The sequence below is a fragment of the Trachurus trachurus genome (genome assembly GCF_905171665.1).
Source record: "Trachurus trachurus genome assembly, chromosome: 1".
Lineage (NCBI taxonomy): Eukaryota > Metazoa > Chordata > Actinopteri > Carangiformes > Carangidae > Trachurus > Trachurus trachurus.
The window spans coordinates 34,916,899-34,938,283 of record NC_139891.1 but is presented as its reverse complement, the minus strand read 5'-3'; the positions used below and the strand labels follow the sequence as shown (position 1 = coordinate 34,938,283).

Genomic DNA, 21,385 nt, shown 5'->3' with positions numbered 1-21,385 from the left:
GAAACCCCATGATGACCTTATCTTGTGCTCTGCAGGTGTGTAGGTCATAGGGCGTGGCTGCTATGGCTCAATTAACATTGGTGACTGTTTTGGTGCTCGCCATGTCCATACGAATGGCCCTCACGCCCACATGCTTTATCGTAGCTACTTCAAACTTGCTGGACATGATGAGGGCGTGACCCTGAACGATCTGACATATTAATTTCAGACGTCACTCATGTCGCCCCCTGGTGGTAACAGGAAATGCCATATTTTGCATCGACATTGTCCGATTTGCTCGAAACTTCACAAGTGTGATGAGGTAACGACCCTGAACGCAACGGCCCACATCCCGTTACTGCCCCCTGGTGGACGAACCGTAAACTTGCCGTAACTCCATCGTACATATTCCCATTTGCTCGAAACTTCACATGTGTGATGAGGCAACAACCCCGAACGCAACGGCCCACATCCCGTTACTGCCCCCTGGTGGACGAACCGCAAACTTGCCGTAACTCCATCGTACGTTGTCCGATTTGCTCGAAACTTCACGTGTTCGATGAGGGGACCGCCCTCGACGCAGCCGCCCGCGTCCGGTGGCGCGCGGGGGTTTCGAAGAGCGCTCCGGGTGAAGCGGGGACCGGGGGGTCGTGGTAGCGGGACGCCGAGTGGCGTGGAGCGAGGGCCCGTCATAGCCGCTTGCGGCTTTAATTTACATTTTTTTTTTATATACATTTGATATTGTTAACCTGTTTGGCTTGATATTTTATATTCTTTGGTCTCAGGTAATTTTCAGAAGGAGCAAATGTGCAATCCTTATTTGTAATGTTGTATGTTTAAATTTACAGTAAGTTAACTGTGTTGTTACCTACTTATTGCACTTGCAATAAATGGGCTTTTTGGAGCCAATAAAAAAAGCCAAATGCTTGATCATTCGAAGCCACATCATTTTTGTTATTTTGGTTGTTTAAAAACGCAAAAGAAATTATCCGATTAATCGATTAATCGATCGATAAAGTGCTAGATAAATCGATTACAAAAAGAATCGATAGCTGCAGCCCTAGACATGAAGCTGATGGAGCCCCCTCTGCCTCCTCACTGACCTGCTGCTCTACTCGATCCTCCGCCTCTGACACTAATCAAAGTACTTTGCTGGGTCTCCGGTGCAACGCTTCAAATTCCTTTTTCTCCTCGGCTTACAGCAGAGCAGAGTGACTGACAGACCCGTGTTTCGGACCAAACACTCTATATAAGTGATTGCCGTCGGAAGATATAACTATTTAAGACTTATATTAACGCAAATATTCTGCTTACTTCTGCTTTAAATATGGCTGGATGATCAATAACAAATTAAAACTGTGGTTTGACAAATTCAAACACATATTTATAAATGCTTTAGTTTAAAGGAGCCACTGTAGCCTAAAAGTTCATGTGTAAGACCATTCTCTAAAGCAAATTCAGTGTCCCAGTTAAAGGAATAGTTCACCAAAAAATGATGGTGCTGATGAATACTCTGCATCTGGAGACCTGGGAGGCCGGTTCCTAGTCCAACCAAAACTTTATATGTGAGTAATAGGGCCCGCCACAAAAACGTCCATAAAACTACACAAAAACCATTTAATATTCCTCCACACTGCTCGTCCACTGCAATCCAAGGGTCCTGAAGGGAGATAGTCCAGAGTTTACTGGAAACAACGTCATTTAGGACATTTTTACAGCCTAAACAGGCCTGGATTGAATTTTCCTGGGGCGCACTCTCGCGTTCACGTGGGTGAACGTCAGTGCAATCCAGGACTGTTGCAGTGGACGAGCAGTGTGGAGGAATATTAAATGTTTTTTGAGTAGTTTTATGGACGTTTTGTGTCCGGCCCTATTACTCTCATATAAAGTTTTGGTTGGACTAGGAACCGGCCTCCCAGGTCTCCAGATGCACTTTGAGGAATAAAAAACTACTACGGAATATTCATCAGCACGAGGGGGAGCCAAAAATTAATGAATTTCATTTTTTGGTGAACTATCCCTTTTAAGGTGCTCAGGCAGGCGATTTTGAAGTAAACTAAAAGTAATCCTGAAAGTATTACTTTACTTGAGTAATCCAAATACATTACAGATTACATTTTAGAACATGTAAAGTAACGATTACCACCACAATAATTACGATTTGATTTTTGACACATGCCAGTAGAACGAACAATTTAGCTGTTGTGCATGACGTACAGCTGCTGATACGAGCAGAGTTTTTTTAATTGCCTGTTTATTCGGCTGTGGCAGTGCGCCTAAGTGTTCACACATTACACGCATCACAAACAGGTTTAAATTCTTACCCTTCTTGGTCTTGGTGGGGGGGGGTGTATTTTCCTAACATTTTAGGTCTAAAAGAAGGAATCAGAAAATTTCCAGTTTAATTGCTCCTGTTTTGCGGTAGTTGTGTCTGTCCCCGCATCGCCACGGCAGCGATGAATGGGAGCGGATTGAAGTTCTGCTGCTTAGGCTGTTTACATCCCTCAAAGCCACAGACAGCGTCAGACGGCGACTCAAACATGCACCCAGAAGTTTATTTACTACAAGCAAGCCGACATTTGTAGCTCATACAACCCCACTTCAAAAAAGCTGAACTATCCCTTTAAAGCTAGGGTCTGTAATCCTGGAAAACTAGCAAGAGAGCAAGCAAGATTTGAAAAAAGCACCTCCTAAAGTTCCTCCCCCCTGCTCCCCCTCCCGTCAGTGAGTCCGTCCAAGCCACGCCCCCACACACTAGCACGCGCACAGAAGCAGCACGGAGGAGAGGACAGCTACGAGCTAAGGGCTACGAGCTACGAGCTAACGTAGGAGTATTTTTGGACGACAACAAACAGTCATGTCTCACTTACCGTACCTGTAAGTAAACTATATTATTATTATTATTATTATTGTTTGTTTTATAGCACATCAGTCTGTGCAGACCCAGGGGCAGGTCGGGTCTGAAGGTCTGAATCTGCTGAATTTTCCCGAGGATCCGGCTGGATTCAGACCCATCTGCTAAATTACATTGTAGCCTGATTGTGACGTGTTTTTCACTGACAAACGTGTATTTAGTGTTTTTAATAGTCACATAGCATATCTGCCTAAATCAGTTTTTCATTGAAACTGATGCAGGGTGATGCAGAAGTTTTAGGAAAGTAAATTTAGGCCAATACCTCAATTTGGCTACATAAATTAGTTAGGCAGATATGCTAATAGGATAACGATATCTTTGTTGTTTGATCGTTAGAGTTTACACGATGACAGCACTGGCTCAGACCGAGCTACAGTCTGAGCCCTTTTTTTTCTCTTGATCTCAACATAATCAAGAACTGTAAACAACTGTAAACAATGACATGCCATTTACTGTGAACACAACATTTCTGTTAGAGAGTTCATTGTCATTCATAAACTGTAAAAGGAAAAATAATAAATGAAATTCCAGTAATATTAGTAATAATAAAGGACAACATGATGAGAAAGTCTAATCTTCTTGATGAACTATTCTCTTTACAGGCTAGAAATGAACGACTTGAGCTTGGAAGAATCTCATCAACCCAAACCTCCTGTTTGATACCTGCAGATGTCAGCATCAGGAGATGCTCCTCCGCCAGGCCCTCCAGCTCCACATCTACCTAGTTCCTGTGTCTGGAAAATAAAGAGACCGCTACCCAGATCCTCATGGACAGTATAAAGGTTTTGTCCCTTGTAGAGTGTAAACACACTGTAAGATTTACTAGAGCCCTGCCGTTTATACTGTGTTCTACATTAGATTCCTGTCAAATTTGCACTGAGGTTTACAGTCTGTACATTCCAAAGTTATTTTATTATTCTTATTTATATTTTTGACTTGTATTTAAATTTTGTCTTTTGTTATTTATATTGTTTTTAATAAAAATTTGAAAGTGATGAATGCCTTTCATTTTAGTATTTCTGCAAAAGAAGCTATACATTTCTCACCACCACAACAAAAATAAGTGATTACAGAAAAATTACAACAAAGTTGGTATACGGTAACCCTTTATTGTTACATAAGTATCTGTACATTTTCAACATGAGTATATCTACACATTGGAGAAGGTGTTTACATGGAAAAGGTGTTTCCAGGGAAGGCAGACAGGTCAGGCTGTGTATGAGGAGTGATTTGTCAGCTCTGTTGATCTGCAATGTAACTGTAGTCCATCTCCACCTTTTCTGTGGAAAGGCTCCACTTCTTCGACTTTTTATTGTACACCTTGCCGTATCTGTAATAAGAGAAAAGATAATAAGCTTTGTGTGATACATTCATATTAGCTTACAGTTTACTCGGGGTGGAGTTGTATGCGTCAAGGTCTGAAGCATAAAGCTCTGCCCCAGTTGAACAACGTCTGAAAGGAGCAACATCATAAGGAGCAGGAGGTAACTCCTGTCAAGTGTGGTGGCTGTGATACAACCTATAACCTACACTCTTATGAAAAACATACGTTCTTATCATTTAGGGACAAAAGTGTCCTCTTCAAAAATGTTCAATATTTTTTGCCCCTTTTTTTCCTGATTAAAAAGGATTGAAAAAGAACAAACTAAGCATGGTGTGTGTGGTCTGTAAGATCAGTAATGTAAGTGGGTGTATGGATGGAAGAGTATGTGTGTGTGGGGTGTAGAGTGTAAAAACAGAAACAAAACATGAACCAAAGAGCAGGAGGTGTTGCAGGCAGGAGAGAGGGAGAGCAGCTGACTCCAGGAGGGGGTTGTAGACCACAGCCTCCCCAGAGCCCAGGTGCAGCTTCGGCCACTGACCACCCTGCTGCTGTGAGGAGAGAGAGAGCAAGGCAGCAGGGATGGTTGTCACAGTAACATACCTTGCATCCAATTGCTGAAGAGCTGTCTCCTCTGGGCAGCTAATGTCTGATTCCTGAACCCCAGCTACTGAGAAGTCATCATCTCTGTGAAGATTACAAAATTAGAGAATACTGTCAGTGCAGCATCAACATACATTTACCCTTCATTCATAGAGCACAAAACACAGAACTGTTTATATGTAGAAATAGACGTCTTGGGTTTGGCAGTTGAAAGGAAGATGTTTTGACAGAACAAAAAGGCATAAAGATTTATATAAACTGTTGAGAAGATCCTCAGTTTTCCCCTATCCTCTCTGCATAGCAGCTAACAGAGTATAGTCCATAGACAAGCTTGTAACATGATCAATTACTCCACCAACACCACACAAAGTTAGAGGTACAACCTAAGGTAGCTGTGTTTTATTTTAGTGTTGGTGGTTGTTGTAGTTGATGTTAACAACTCTGTGTGGAGTGCTGGGCCTCCTAAGGTGAAGGACAGGTTTTATCCTCAGGCCATCATATTTCTCAAAAGATCTAATCACTAACATTTACTCAATGTCTGTATAATGATACGGCAGATATCACTTCATATTCTTATACTATATGTGCAATAATACTTTTCTGAAGTACCTCAAATAGCACTTTGAGCCACATAAAACAGGAAGGGCTAGATATGAAAGACAGATTTTTACACCACACCAAAGACAACGTTGGTCAAATTCATATTCATAGCAGCAGCAGCAGCAAGTTGAACTCACCGTGGACAGAGACTTGGAAACAGTAGTTGAAGCTCGCAGGGGGCTAATCAATCCGTGTTTAGACGGCGTAGAGGTTGATCGATCCTTCTCATGTCATGACTATGAAAACATAAATACGCAACAGTTGTAAAACGTAAAAGCCAACATATGTGCGTCTTTTATCACAATAATAATGCAGACACTGACGACTATGGTAGAATCTATTCAATACTAGAGTCACCGACCAGTTTTAAACCCACAGAGAAGCTAATATTAGCATTTGGCTAATACAAGCTACAATAGCTACGTTAGCAAAAGTTAGCCTACATATTTCATGAAAATAAGAAATCCTCCCCGAAGCAAAACAAATAATTACCTGTCCAGCAGAAAGAGAGCCACCTCGGCATCACTTTTCAGGCCCAGATCCCTCCGTTGTTTCCACTGATCTGAAGCTACACCGATGTTTCCTCTGTTTAGCCTCTTGCTGCACCAGAGCATAGACTGATCCCGAGCCGTTTTGTCAGCAGCCTTTTCTTCCTCCGGCTTTCTCTTCCTTGCCTTTTTCTCGGGGCGAGTCGTTACAAGTAACCGTGGAAGTGGTGATTTGGGCTGCGTTTTCTCAGTCGTTGCTCAGAAATGAGCATGAAATCCGTTCTTCTGCAGAGCAGTGCTGACTTTTTCCAGCCGGGCAACAACAGCGAGACGTGAAGACTGTGCACGCGCGCGCAGGAGGGGGCGGGTGCAGAACGAGACACGGAGGCATCTGATTGGTTCTTTACTCTCCGAGCAAACTTCGACCAATCCGTGCCCTTCGGTCTGAAGGATACAGATTGGGTGGAGTTTTCTCAGTCCTGCGGCTGTCACAGACCTCTGTTTTTTTCCGTTCCTTTTCCTGATGACATAATGTACTGATTCCTCTGAAATTAGACGGGCCATTTCCCCCAGTATAACGAAAAGTGCTTCTGAACAGGATTACAGACCCCAGCTTTAAGCTATATTTCTGTCACAGCAGTCAGTTTCTCCTAGTTTGAATTATATCAGTATCAGTTGTTCGAGGGGTTTTAACCAAGAGCTGATTTCTTCCTTTCCAAAACAAATCAGTAAAACGCTGAACAAAGCAGTTGTACAGCAAAAAGCTGTATTCTGATGCTTGGGTTTGTTCAATTTGGTGCGGGCCCAGTATTTCAAACGTGATCTGACAGGATTATCCTGGTCGGATTGGATTAAATCTAGATCTGATCTGAAAACTGGGTATTTCAACACAGATCCAGAGAATCCTGATCTTGAAGATCAGGGTTTCAGCTCTGGTAATCCAATCCTCGTTTGAATCCAGATAAAAGGCTGATTTGGGTATTTCAAAAGTCAAGTCAGATATCAGGATCAACTTGATACCAAAATTTCAGGATCATTCTGATCCCACCTCAGAGGTGGATTTGACTTGGATTGACAAAGTCTCAGCTCCACTTTCCTTGATTTTGTTACTCAATATGTTCATTACACTTAATCTAAATTGTTAGTGTTTAAGTTTTAACAAATAATTGAAGTAATTGAAGAAATTTAAAGCAGTACTAAAGAACTTTCAGTTTTGGTTGAGTTTGGCGGCGCCTGTGGACCAAAGCGGTAGTGTTTTGCCTGAAGGAATACTCCATTTCCCATGAACACTAGCGTGAAGCCCTGTAAATATCCTGCATTAAAATTAACAGAAGACATCAAAACTAAGTTTCTGTTTCCAGTGGATCATTTCAAAGTGAAAACACAAACATAATCCATTGCTAAAGTGCCGTTTTACCTGTTCCCTCCTTGTTGTGACTCGCAAAAGTGAAAGTGAAACTTAAGTGAGAGCAGGGTTCCTACCATGCTCCTCAAAGTTGCTTAGTGCCAGATAAAGAGATACCGACCCCCTCAGGTCAACTTGTTGTAAGTCGATGTATCATCACAAAAGTTATGAAAATATTTTATGAAGGTTGAAAAGTTACTAAGTGTTGGTTTAAAGCAACACTAAGGAACTTTTCAACCTTCATATAATATTTTCAGAACTTTTGTGATGATACATCGACTTACAACAGGTTGAATGACACCTCTGTCATGGCCTGAGGAGGTCTGCATCACCTTCACTGGCACTAAGCAACTTTGAGGAGCATGGTAGGAACCCGGCTCTCACTTAAGTTTCACTTTCACTTTAGCGAGTCACGACGGGGAGGGAGCAGCAATGCGGCACCTTTCCGTCGGATTGTGTATGTGTGTTAACTGTGAAATGATCCGCTGGTAACAGAAACTTAGTTTGGACGTCTTCTGTTAATTTCCATGCACCGGGAGATCAGGATGTTTACGGCACTACGTGCTAGTGCTCATGGGAAATGGAGTCTTCCTTCAGGCAAAACACTACCGCTTTGGTCCACAGGCGCCGCCAAACTCAACCAAAACTGAAAGTTCTTTAGTACTGCTTTAAAACATAGCAAAAACATTTTTTGGCCATACATTCTGAAACTGCTGTATTTATTCATTTAAATCACATTCAAGCATTTACAAGGCATATTTTCATGCTTCTGATTTAACGAAGACAAATTTGACTTCAAAATAAACTTGAAAATGCATTTGTACAATGTTTGTAAAGTGAATGATATTTTAAAACATGCAGCAATGTATTTCAAAACGTGTTTGTATACAAACTGATTATTTTACTTCATCAAATCAAATGTTATTGTGCGATAAATGAACATACGGTAATCATGTTTAGTGAGAGGCTTCTAGGCTACATAAGGAAGACAAATTAAGCTATAGGCTTATGCTATGAAAAATTAGCTGATCCAGATTACAAGTTTTGAAATACTGGGCCGGTAACATAAGATCCAGAGGTCCAATGACTAAAATCAAAAGTCTGGCAAAAATGTAGATTCACAGCCACAGGCATAATCCATACAGTGACTTACCAACTTTGTGAAGGAAGTTCTCCTTCAGGTGTTAAAGGTGGCTCCATGGACTGATGTTTCTTGGAGGACACACAACTGCCTTCAGGTTCAGGAGACTCTGGTCTGTGCTGCTGCTCTGGGCTTCAACACAATACAATTGCAAAGGATTGTGAATAAAGATGAAGCAGTGATCTGAGTGACGCTGACATTCGCTAAAGATCCTCATCTCACCTTTGAGCTTTGCTCTGAGTCTCATGTTTCTCACACAGAGTTATGTTCAATAGAGAGACTCCCTCCCTCACCTCCTCACTCTGATCCATGGTAGCGCCTCCACCTTTACACAAACACATGTTATCAGAACCCACACCCTTATTCGTCATCATTCTCAGCCACAGCAAACACCAAATAACACTAATCTGATAGTTTACATGGTGCTGGTGATGGTCTGATCTGATCTGAAGCATAGCCTTTTCTTCTAACACCACTAAACAACCAAAGTAATTTAATGAATTACTGAATAAAAATCAAATCAAATAATAATTCCATAAATTAAATTGTTTAAATGTTAAATACAAACTCAATAATGTGACGAAAACACGATCATATTATCCAAACTTTCTGAGCAGACATGGTTAAACTCAGTAAAAAATAAATAAATCTCTGTTATGAAACACATTTTGTAAAAGTCAGACAGTACTGTACTTCCTCACTCACAAATTCTGCATTGAGACTTGTGCCACAGCTGCTTGTATTCTGGGATTTGTCCACTAGATGGAGCACATCACTCACACTATCTGCACAGGGCTGAGGAGTTGCCTGACAACTGAAAAAGAAAAGACCAATGTGAATATTATACAAGGCTCTCAACACTCATTTCAATAAGATCACACGCCACACATGACATTTTACCCTGAGAAGTGATAAAACTCGCCGCATTTCAATTAGTAATCTATGAATGGATGATGCGAAGGCATATTGCTCTATTTAGTCCATCCATACAGATGTCTTGAATAAGCCAATCGGAGAATAGTATTTCCTGTTGCCGGGTAAAGTTTCAAAGTATAGGTTTTCGGCAGCACTACAAGCACACGTCCCACGAATGCGCACTAAATACTCTCAACGCGTGCACAGGTTGCAGACAGTGACGGACCCCGCATAGGGCAATATGATATGGACATACGTGACGTATGGCCGCGTGATGATGCGGCCGCAAAAGAGAAAAAAGAAAAACACTGTGGGTCCAGGGTCCAACCCTGAAAAACAGCGGAACATACACAAAAAATAAATAAAGAAATAAAAGGTCACTCCAAGCTAAGTTTGCATTAATTGGACAGTATCTACTTAGTGATCATCATTGAAAGCTCAGCCCCGAACTGAGTAACTTATTTTAAATACGAACGTGTTAAGCTATAAACTCGAGGTGCTCCATCCTGAGGACCAACAAAGCATTTAATTCACAGTAACGTCGGTGTAAAAAAAAAAAAAAAGAAAAGACCGGGGGAAAGAAACACAGAAGTAACACGAGTAAATTAATCGGAAACGACAGAAAATGGGCATTAAACAAATATTTACCTTCGTCCTCAAAGTGAAAGTTTGACAAGTGACAACCAACCCCAGGTAAAACCCCTGCAGGTATGGGGTTGGAGCCCTGTGCGGGTGTGGCATGAAAAAAAAAAAATCCTTGACAAAAGAACGAGTGGTTTGTGGATTTAAAAGAATATTCTGATTTCCTTTATTTATCTTTTCACAGTTACATACATGGATACAACATATTATTGAAATAACATTTTAGGTTAATCAGAAATTCATATAAAAGCTGTTTTAATTGCTATTAGAGTACAAAAATAAGTGAAAAATCGAGTTCACATCTGTCAGCTTACATGTTTTGTGTTCACTCAAAACAAAGACTTTGTGTTATTGTGATTTTTTTTAATACACTAGCCCTGTTTTGCATAGAACACATGGAATTAAAAATACAAATCTCTACTCATCAACACATACCTGTGTTCAAGGGAGCAACATTCACAGATATCTCACATCTGATTAAATCTGCCCCAGTAACAGCATTTAATCCCAAAAATCAGCTTGTGTTCAATTTCTCATATTTACAACAAAACATTTTTTAAGGAACTGTGATTCAAGATTATGTTGTCATAAAATCTACATCTCTGCTTGTATTCCAGCACATTTTGACCACTCCAACATGACCTCTCCAACTGGAGATGAAAAGCCCTCCTCAATGGAACAAAGATAACATGATTCACCATGGCAACAAGTGAAAAAATTAGATTAGATTAGATTAGATTAGATTAGATTAGATTAGATTAGATAAAACTTTATTCATCCCGAAGGAAATTATTCGGCCAGGCCGCTCCAGAGAAAAATAGAAATAAATAGGATACAAGGAGGAAAATATATGAGACTCACCCCTCCAACATTCCACCGGTGGAGTTAGACATGTTTATGATGCTGACGCAGAATATGAGCACATCTTCCAAAAAAGAGATTTAACAAATAGATTCTGTAGGAACTGCAAAAGAACCTGATTGTTGTTGCACTGATATGTGAATTACCCTCTACTTTATTCTATTTATTATTATTAATATAATAATATTTTATTATTGTTATACCATTCAAGCTTTTGTTTCTTGTGTGTAAAACTACAGCTGTTGTATATTGGGCATAGGGTGGTGCGTATAATGGAGGCTAGGGAGGGCTAAGCCTTCCCAAATTTTATGCTGGAAAATTGTGGAAATCATATAATAATGTGCATGTATTATATATACATCATGGTCTCGCCGCTGTAGCCTGAGTGGGGTCACATTGGTTGAAACTGCACTATGTAACTTCCCTGCGCGGGTAGGAACACCGTGGTGAGCTCCAGAGACCGAGCTCAAGCCCGGGTACACCGACAACAAATTCACATAGGCTACTGTGCTTCTCTGGGAAAGACACAGTAGCAGACAGTTGCTCTACAAGAGTAGCTACCACGAACCCTACATAGTGTTTGATTTTAAAATAGAAGCCTTGTTGTGGTTGTTTTCATATTATTTATTCTTTCTCAGACTATTGCATATAGTTAATTATGTATTTCATGATCAGTAGTTTCATCCTGGTGCTATGTATAAATGTTGGTCAGATAGCCTTCCCAAATGTCAGGCTCACCCGCCTCCTATGATGTTGGGCTCTTAATCCCACCCTAAAGAACACTGAGGCTGCAGCTGAAGCTCTACACAATCTGTATGGTCTTTGTGTAGGTTTGTTGTTGGATGTTCTTACAAAGGAGACCATCTCTTAATCACTGAACACAGAGACACTGAGGAACCACCTCCCAACTCAAATCCAGGGTAGACACGTTCGGTGAAGGTTGTGTTGAAGGTGCGGATTAAGATCCCTTTGTCAGAGGAGACTCTGTAGAAGGACAGACGGCCAGCATGACAGTCTACATATACTCCTATTCTGTTAGACACAGAGGAGGAGGAGGAAGTGGAGGAAGAGGGGGGAGGAACATCTGTTTTCATATTATTGTGCCAGAAGGAGTAACCATAACCACCAGAGCAGAAGAAACTCCAGGACTGATCATTTCGTCCAAACCTGCAGGCAGCAGCATCTCTCCTCCAGTCTCCGTAAGCCAGTGCTATAGAAACTTTTCCTGTGTATTCAACCTCCCAGTAGCAGCGCCCAGTCAGATCAGGTCTACACATCACTGGCCAGTATCCATCTCGTGGCCCCTCTGTGAGCGCCTTCACTGTCCTCTTGTTGTCAGACAGTTGGAAGTGTCCGTCTGTGGGATTTATGTCCAGTGAGAGCTCAACAGCACCTGATGGAAAGAACAAGACAAAACAGTCTTTTAATGGCTGACATTTTGACTTTGACACAAATAAGGAAGCCCAAACTGTTCAGCTTAACATAACAATATATCAATAAATGAAGCACATGCTCCGCTCACGGACAGATATAACCATGCATTTGTTGGCAAGCTAAAGCCAACATAACCGGTCGGGGCTAGACAGAGTTTGTATTGACAGTGATTGGTGAGTATTGATGCCAACCCCTATTTTTTGAGAGTATTTTTGCCATCATTAGTATAAAACAGTTACTGTAAGAGAAAAGAGAAAATCAGGAGGACAGAGGTAGAGCAATGGAAAAGAGAGTAACGACACCACCATTGACTCCCGTGGTAAGGGTTTTGCGCCCTGAGTGGCAGGATATGGGTATTGCAAAAGCGCCCAGAAAACCCATTCACTCCAATGTATGTGTGTTGTCCACTTGCTTGTAAATTGATGAAAATGGCCGTGTTTTTGTTTTTAGGTGTCTTGGTCATTATACTTATAATTTGTTTATTACAAAATGAAGATTTAAACATTCATGTAGAAAACTGCTTTTTTTTTACTCGCCTATGTGTTAATGTTTATCTGTAAGGGGTCCTCAATGATGCTATTAATGTGAGTGATCTATAAATGTCCTTAAATTATTGAAAACACCACACTTGCTCATTCACCAACAATGCCAGTGCTCTCGACAGAGGGGATGACTGAACCAATGGCCACCATGGTTTGGACAATGGACAACAAATAAAAGGTGATGTGAAAACACTGCAGACCACCGATTGGTTCAGAATTGCCACTCCGTTATCAATGCGCGGCATACATGAACATCCTGCACAGCTAAAAGTTGTCTCATTTCCTGCTTTGGCACTGTTAATATGTAACTTTTTAAAACCAACTATTAACTCTTTTAACTCAAGACTTTACACAGCAGCCATGACTGAACTTTGTACATTTGATTCATATTTTATGGTTCTGGGTGAAATGAGATGATTGCAAATGGGAGACATAAACAACCATGGGGCAGTAGTTCTAGTTTCCCATGCAGTTATATATTTCATTATTATTTATCTGCCACTGAACACTTTGCAGCTCCATATCAATGTAAATAATAATAAATTGACTGTATGCACACCAGAGCTGCAGTATTGCAGTACTTTGTGCTCTTTGCATAATGATTGCTTAAAACTACAGTGAGCAGCAATTTCAGGAATTTACTAAGCACTTTATTGATTAAACCACAACTTTAACCTGCCTTATTTTATTATCTAATTAATCCACACTTACACATGGTCCGTTCAGTTCTCAGGATCTGCTCTGTATGTTCCAACCTAGAGGCAAAGCAAAGTAAGACAATTTCAAAGGAGGTTAAATCGAAAGCAACTGGACTTAGTTATTTGTCTAGGAAGACGTTTCACCTCTCATCCAAGAGGCTTCATCAGTTCATGTACGCAGCTGACCAGGCTGGGACTGGTCCAACTATCTGGTGTGGAGACTCACTATTTAACCTCTTGTGTGGGCGTTTCACAAGGGTGATGATGTCACTGGTTCCCTTTTGTGCTCCAAGTGCCAACGACAGTAGTTGGAGTGACAGTCGTTGGTGGGAAGTTGGTTTCGACTTCGTTAGTGCCCTATTGTGTTCTAACGACAGTCGTTGGAGTCACTTGCCACTTGTGAACAGTAGTTGTTCTTTGAGGCTAGATTGTTGAGTCTCCTGGGAAGGGATGAAAGGGCAGCATTGTAAATTGGGGATAGGTGGTGTCTCAGACCTCCTCCCCTGTTGAGGGTTGGTTTTTCTACTTTTACAAAAATACTCCCAAAGTAGAAAAACCAACCCTCAACAGGGGAGGAGGTCTGAGACACCACCTATCCCCAATTTACAATGCTGCCCTTTCATCCCTTCCCAGGAGACTCAACAATCTAGCCTCAAAGAACAACTACTGTTCACAAGTGGCAAGTGACTCCAACGACTGTCGTTGGCACTTGGAGCACAAAAGGGAACCAGTGACATCATCACCCTTGTGAAACGCCCACACAAGAGGTTAAATAGTGAGTCTCCACACCAGATAGTTGGACCAGTCCCAGCCTGGTCAGCTGCGTACATGAACTGATGAAGCCTCTTGGATGAGAGGTGAAACGTCTTCCTAGACAAATAACTAAGTCCAGTTGCTTTCGATTTAACCTCCTTTGAAATACTATGACCTGGACAAATGAGAATATGCACCGGCCCAAAGTAAGACAAGTTTATCTGTTTAAGCATTTAGACAAAATATAAAGATAAGACAAGGCAGGGTATAAAAAAAGGTTATATACACAAGAATAGAAACCTCAGTTATGTCTTTAAGTGCTGAATTGAAGGCAACTGGGCTTCTTTCTTGGTTGCGTGAAGACATATCACCTGTCATTATGAAGCTGTTATGACTCTTCTCACCTGAGCTCTTTACACAGAGGACTCTGCAGTCCAGCAGTGAGCAGCTTATGTTCTGAGTCCTGTGGGATTTTCAAATTGGATTGGGAAATCAAAGCTGCAGCCTGGTCTTCACAGCTTCTCCCAAACAGACTGGAGTCATGCCGCCTGAAGAAGAGTGATGATTCATAAAACCGGTACTGTTGGTGTTCAAATGTATCTAATGTATCTAAACAAGGACAAAGTATCATCTTGTCAATAGTTGAATGTGTGACACTTTCTGATGGCTGTAGGAGTCTGTTTCTCCTTCTTCTGCGCCAGTAAAAAGGGAACATTCACATTTTTATATTCGAAAATCATTGCCCATCGCTATTCCCACTGTCAAAAGTAAACAGTAGGGTGTGGAGTAGATGTGGTTTGCACATCTTATTTGTATTTCAAGGTGCAGAAACAGCTAGTTCTTAGGAGAGCTCTATAGAGCTACTTCTAGATTGCTAAGATTTAGTACCACAAATTGATTTGGGGGCAATACACTCTGAATACAATGTGGTTGAACCACTGTGAAATAATTGAAAATCAGTATAATATGGCACTATTAAATAATCTTTCCATCGTGTATTGAATAAAAAAAGCTGATGTTCACCTGTAAGCCTGGGTTTCTGAATCCAGCAGGTCTTTGTATTCCACATCCACATTTTTCAGACAAGACTTGGATCTAAGAAACTCCAACTCCTGATGGCTTTTCTTTGTGAGCCCAGTTTGAAGCAACCTAACGAAACATTACACAGTAACAAACCATTAAAGAAAACGTTGTGTTTGATGCGGTTCTACAGCTGCTTATTTTTGTACCGAATCAATCAGGTGGGAAAAGAAACAATAATTCAGACAAAAATCATAGCATTCATACATCAGCAGCAGTTTGGTTTGGGTGGGAGTGCGTGAGTGTCCGTGGTGAAGTGCTCAAAGTGCGAGGTGACTGGCTGTCAACCTAATGAGGGGGAGGGTTGGATATGAATGTGTGTGTGGGTAGGGGGCACAGTCCATTCACCAGCCTCGCAGCTTGTGAGAAGAAGCTGTTCAGCATCCTGGTGGATCTGCAGCAGATACACCTGTCCCCCTTCCCAGAGGGAGAACAGTCCAGAGGGGTGATGGGGGTCCCTGATGATGGTGGAAGCTCTGTGGATGCAGCACCGCTCATCTCCTTCAGCAAGGGCAGAAGGGCACCAATGATTCTCCTGGCTGTTTTCACTATCCTGTTGAGCTGTTGTTGTTTGTAAGCCCTGCAGCTCCCAAACCAGGAAGAGAAACTGTACGTGAGAATGCCTTCGATGGTGCCCCCCTAGAAGGTGGTGAGATGATGAGATTCTAGAGGGGGTGAAGACGCATCTGGGCTTTTTTGATGACCAATGTGGTGTTGATGGAGACTCCACACCTCTCTGCACCATGGTTGTTTATTGGTGCGTGATGTTTGCCAGCCCTCTGGAAGTCAATCACCATCTCCTTCATTTAATCCACATTAAGGACAAGGTTGTGGGATTCACACAATGCCACCATGTGGTTGGTACTGTGTCTAGCAGTACAGTAGTGGGTCAGCAGGCTGAACAACAAAGGGCTCAGAACACAGCCTTGAGGAGAGCCTGTGCTCGCTGAGATGGTCCTAGATGTTTGACTGCCTGCCGCCGCTGTGTCAGGAAGTCAAGAATCTCAGTTACAGGTACCTGTCCACCTGGAGCATCCTCAGCTTGTCCACCAGTTGTTGTGGAATGAGCGTATTAAAGGCTGAGCTGAGGTCAATAAATAGGATTCTGGCATGTGTGTTTTTCCTCTCTAGGTGAGTTCTGTATGCAAATTGCAGGGGTCCAGGTTTGTGGGAAGACAGTTCTTAATGTGCCCCAGCCGCTCAAGACATTTCATTATTATTGGTGTGAGGGCCACGGGGCGAAAGTCATTTAGGCAGGCTTTGATGTCTTTGGAACAGGGATAATGGTAGCACTTTTGAGGCAAGTAGGCACAAGTCAGTTGCTCAGTACATTAATTGAACGTACTACACGCAGTGAATGTACTGGCACTCAAAGGTTGAGGGCTCGCGTTCACTGTGTGTAGTGCAGGGAGGACAGAATATCGTTTGTAAACCCATAATCGTTGGCGGTGTCATTACATTTACTTGTGTAGGGCAAGCATAAGGTTTGGTTAGGTTGATGTTCTAAGGTTCAGCAGAAACCAAACACCATCAAAAAGCCCAAAATGTGGCCTTATCAGAAACCGAATCCTGGATTTGACAATTTTGTTGACCATTAATTTCTGGGCCTAAGTTGTCACTGCAATTCAATATCAATAATGTTCAAACTCAGTGAAACAAATAATATACTCACTGGCCACTTTATCTGTTCAGCTGCTTGTTAACACAAATATCTAACACATGGCAGCAACACATTTAGGCATGTAGACATGGTGAAGACGATGGGCTCTAATTTCCTGGCGCAACTCAGGGGGGCACAGCGAGGCGAAGCCTGGCGCGGCCGGTGCAGTCGTAATTTCCTCCAGTGCACCAACGTGCGCAGCGGATTTAGTAAATTGGTAAACTGCGGTGCGCCGAGATGGGTGTGGCCGCGCAGCAGGGGGAGGTGGCGACAGATTCAGCTTGGTGCAGTGACAATTTCGTGCCAAAAGGCTGCGCCGAGAGTGCGCCGAAAGCTCGCCAGCTCCAGCCTGGTCTACTCTCAGCGCAAGGCGAAGCGAAGCCAGCGCAGTGGTATTTTGGCTGCCCGGCGTGCAGTGCACACACGTCACCAAGACCTCACAGGCAGGTTTCCACAGTTCCAGGCACATTTAAATGCAATTAATAACCACAATAACCCCTATTTATTGTAACTATCTGAATCAGCACATACACGTATATCTATATAGATTGTCCCGTCACACTGATGACAGATCAAAGGCTGTCGGCATGCGTAATGGGAACTCCAAAAGCCTGACTGAATTAACACAGATGAAACCAGTGAGGGACTGGGACTAAAAAGCAGCTGTGGATGTCCCAAGAGTGAGGGTGGATGACTGCATGTCGCTGCTATGTTGACACTACACACTGTGCCGTTGCGATGATCCGCTATATTTATTTATTTACCTATTGATTTATTAGCGGGCGAGCGGCCGCATCGTCACGCGACCATAATGAAAAACTGAAAACAAATAAACAATCATCTCTCTCAGCAAACCACAATCAGCCTCAGCATCAGATAGTGAGCAGATATTCACATCTCCCATCTCAGGTAAATTCTAAAGAAAAAAGAAAAAGAGAGACGCTCCTTGATGCCTCCTTTACACACAGCTGTTTGTTTATCTTGTGATCTGTGCACACGGGTTTAAATATAGGTTACTAAATATGAGTGTCTTTATTAATGGAAAAGGTGTGTGTGTGTGTGTGTGTGTGTGTGTGTTTTTTTAATTTTTTTTTTTACTCGGCAACAGTTCTCAATATGTCAGAGCAAACCTGGATAACAATATCAGTAACCTCCTCTCAGACTACTTTTGCATAGTCAGCCCGTGAGGTCTGTTTGCGCAACCATATATTCGGACACTGCGATGTGGATCTTTGTATTTTGTTTAAACCTTTAAAAGCCTAGCTATTTGCAATGTATTTTAAGTTATAAAATATTTACATACTCAAGAGTCTCCAGTTTACAGTGTGGACTCTTCAGTCCAGTAGAGAGCAGATTCAGTCCTGAGTCATGCAGGTCGTTGTTTCGTAGATCCAGTTCTGTCAGAGTAGAGGACTGGGAGCTGAGGACGGAGGCCAGAGCTTCACAGCTTCTCTCTGACAGATCACAGTGTCTCAGCCTGAAGCACAGATAGTGGTGAAGACACATAGAAATTTGCTTTGTAAAATGAACAAGGCAACTTTCACCAGACCGATCTAGATCAAATGCTCAAAGTATAATTTCAGGAAATAAAAAATTTGTTTCACCCTGACCTGAGAGTCTTCAGGTTACAGTGTGATTTGTTCAGTCCAGAAGAAAGCAGCATCAAGCCTGAATCCTGCAGGTTGTTGTCACTCAAGTCCAACTCTCGCACAGTTGAGGACTGGGAGCCAAGAGCTGCTGTCAGACCCACACAGCAGTTCGTTGTGAGCGCAGTTTGACTCAATCTGATAATAAACAAATTATTAATATTGATCTTTATGGTTTAGGTATTATACCATCCAGATAAAAAGTATGAAAAGCAAATTTGTGAAATATTGTAATGATTGAAAGTATAAAGAACATGATGATGATTGAAACTATATCGAAATACCCTCCAAGGTTACCGTTAGGTCTTACATTTACTATAAGTTTAGCATAGAAAAGAGAGTCAGGATCAGGGTAAAATCAGGATTTCATCTGTCTTTTTGTGTAATACCACTGTAGGGGCCAGCTAGTATTATTTATAGGCTTTTAAAACTGTCATATTGTTATGTACTATGTAGGCTTACCAATCGCCATGTTTGTCATAACCGTTTGTCTGTCAATTCGTAATTGTTATGTTTGATGTTTGTCGCTACAGGACTACAGATGGAAATTAGCGGCTCCGCTAAATCTGGTGCAGCCATCTTTTTATTGTTTCAATAACTAATGTTACTGCACACTGTCCTTTTTAAATAAATAAATGAAATGAAAAAAAAAACTTTGTAGTGTTGAGTTTGTTGCATGCTATATATGGTCATATACGGGGATGTGAGTCACATGGTGGTGATACATCAGCAGGTAGTTGTAATAATATGTTCTTCACCTGGTGTTGTGTGGATGAATGAACTGAGGGAGTGAGTGGGGAAGTCCTACTTTGCTGACTGCTTGATATTGCAAACCAACAATAAAAAAGCACTGATTCATTGTTTTTGGGACTGTGGGAAACATTTCATTGCTTGTGTTTTTAGCTGCAATAAATATACAAAACCAGCATTCTTTTGGAGCAATATTTATTTGACCAGCCAACACTTACGGCAGGTACAGTCTTTCCTCCTGCTTAGCCTCTTGGTGACTATACTCTTTGTTTTATTTGATAGTAGCTCTACAAAAAGAATGACTGACAATTTTAATACAAGGATTTAAGGGTGTCAGAACAAAAATCTCGATATAATCCGAACTAAGTCTAATAATGACAGAATGTTTGATTATTTTTGGTCATGAATTAGAAGTTGTGATTTTACTTTGCCATTTTGGTGTTCTAGAGGAAGGGTATGAAATAGGAATTGAATATCTCATCCTTCCATCTATTGAGGACTATCACAAGTCACCACAACTGAATTGGGTAACTGGCAGGTGGTTGGATGATTTCCCAGTGGGTCAACACACAGATTTTCAATTTTCATTTGAAGAGTGCAAAAAACAAACAAATTTTGTTTGTTTCTTCTTAGTTGGTATTAGCCTGGCAAAATCACATTTTTAATTGAATTTTAAAACCATCCCCCCGTGGACTCAGTGGCAGTAGATGTATAAAGGAAAAAAAGACATAGTTAAACCATAATCTAACCTGAGGGTCTCCAGTCTACAGCATGGACTCTCAAGTCCAGCAGAGATCAAATCCAGTCCTGAATCCTGCAGTTTGTTGTCACTCAGGTCCAGTTCTGTCAGACTAGAGGACTGAGAGCTGAGGACTGATGAAACCTCCTCACAGCACGTCTCTGTGAGTTTGTTTTGATTCAACCTGATGAAAGTAATTGGAGATAAAAACTTAATTACAATCATCTGAGGTCAAAATTAGAGCACATCTAAATACATTTTAATATAAAAGAGACAGAGATCAAATGTTTTAGGTACAACACAGAAAATCACCACACTGTGATCTGACCTGAGAGTCTCCAGTTTACAGTGTGGACTCCTCAGTCCAGCAGAGAGCAGCTTCACTCCTGAGTCCTGCAGGTCATTGTTACTCAGGTCCAGGTGTCTCAGACTAGAAGACTTGGAGCGGAGGACTGATGACAGAGCTTCACAGCTTCTCTCTGAGAGGTTACAGCCGCTCAGCCTGAAGGAGAGTTAGTGGTTAAGAAAAGCTGTATAGATAAGGTATACAGTTTATCGCTATCTATTTTTCTTTTATAAAGAAGCATTTTATGGAGCTAATGTATTCCCTTATTCTGGGGAATGTACTGGTGTGGGCGGAGTTGTGTTTTGGTTGGTTAACCTTTTCTATTGCAGTGTAAAGCCTGATTACCGGTTGTCATCTTTCAAATGAGACACAACATGATAATTACAGTCACTATCTGCAGTTATCTCTACACTTACAGAGCTTTCTTGGAGGCTTTGACCACTGGCAGCAGCCTCAGAAGAGCCTCCTCTGAAGCAGAGTATTTCTTCAGGTCAAACACATCCAGATCTTTTCCTGAGGACAGTAAGATGAAGACCAGAGCCGACCATTGAGCAGGAGACAGATTGTCTGTGGAGAGATTTCCTGATGTCAGGGACCATTGGATCTCCTCAACTAGAGAACGATCACCCAGTTCATTCAGACAGTGGAACAGGTTTATGCTTTTCTCTGCAGAGGGAGTCTCTCCAATCTTCTTCTTGATGTACTGGACTGTTTCCTGATTTGTCTGTGACTCACTTCCTGTCTTTGTCATCAGACCTCGTAGGAGTCTCTGATTGTTTGGTAGTGAAAGACTCAGGAGGAACTGAAGGAACAAGTCCAGGTGTCCATTTGAACTCTGTAAGGTCTCGTCCACAGCGCTCTGGTGAAG

General features: G+C 41.7%; 1 protein-coding gene and 1 long non-coding RNA gene across 2 annotated transcripts in view; both read right to left on the bottom strand.

The window, feature by feature from the left end:
- Positions 1–4,093: 4,093 nt before the first annotated feature.
- LOC310985844 lies at positions 4,094–5,655 on the bottom strand. The gene is made up of 3 exons (XR_014595378.1): positions 5,555–5,655; positions 4,818–4,901; positions 4,094–4,223 (listed from the first exon to the last, which is right to left on the bottom strand). It is a non-coding gene; the product is annotated as an uncharacterized lncRNA (long non-coding RNA).
- A 6,062-nt stretch (positions 5,656–11,717) lies between these two features.
- LOC310989102 (solute carrier family 22 member 7-like) overlaps positions 11,718–21,385 on the bottom strand; it is a gene marked incomplete at both ends in the record, with an annotated part of 50,526 nt that continues 40,858 nt past the window's right edge. The window contains 6 exons of the mRNA XM_083976003.1: positions 11,718–12,262; positions 13,557–13,600; positions 14,701–14,759; positions 15,725–16,015; positions 18,336–18,456; positions 18,647–18,773. Of these exons, the coding sequence (XP_083832129.1) occupies positions 11,718–12,262; positions 13,557–13,600; positions 14,701–14,759; positions 15,725–16,015; positions 18,336–18,456; positions 18,647–18,773 (1,187 nt within the window). The remainder of the gene's footprint in view (positions 12,263–13,556; positions 13,601–14,700; positions 14,760–15,724; positions 16,016–18,335; positions 18,457–18,646; positions 18,774–21,385) is intronic.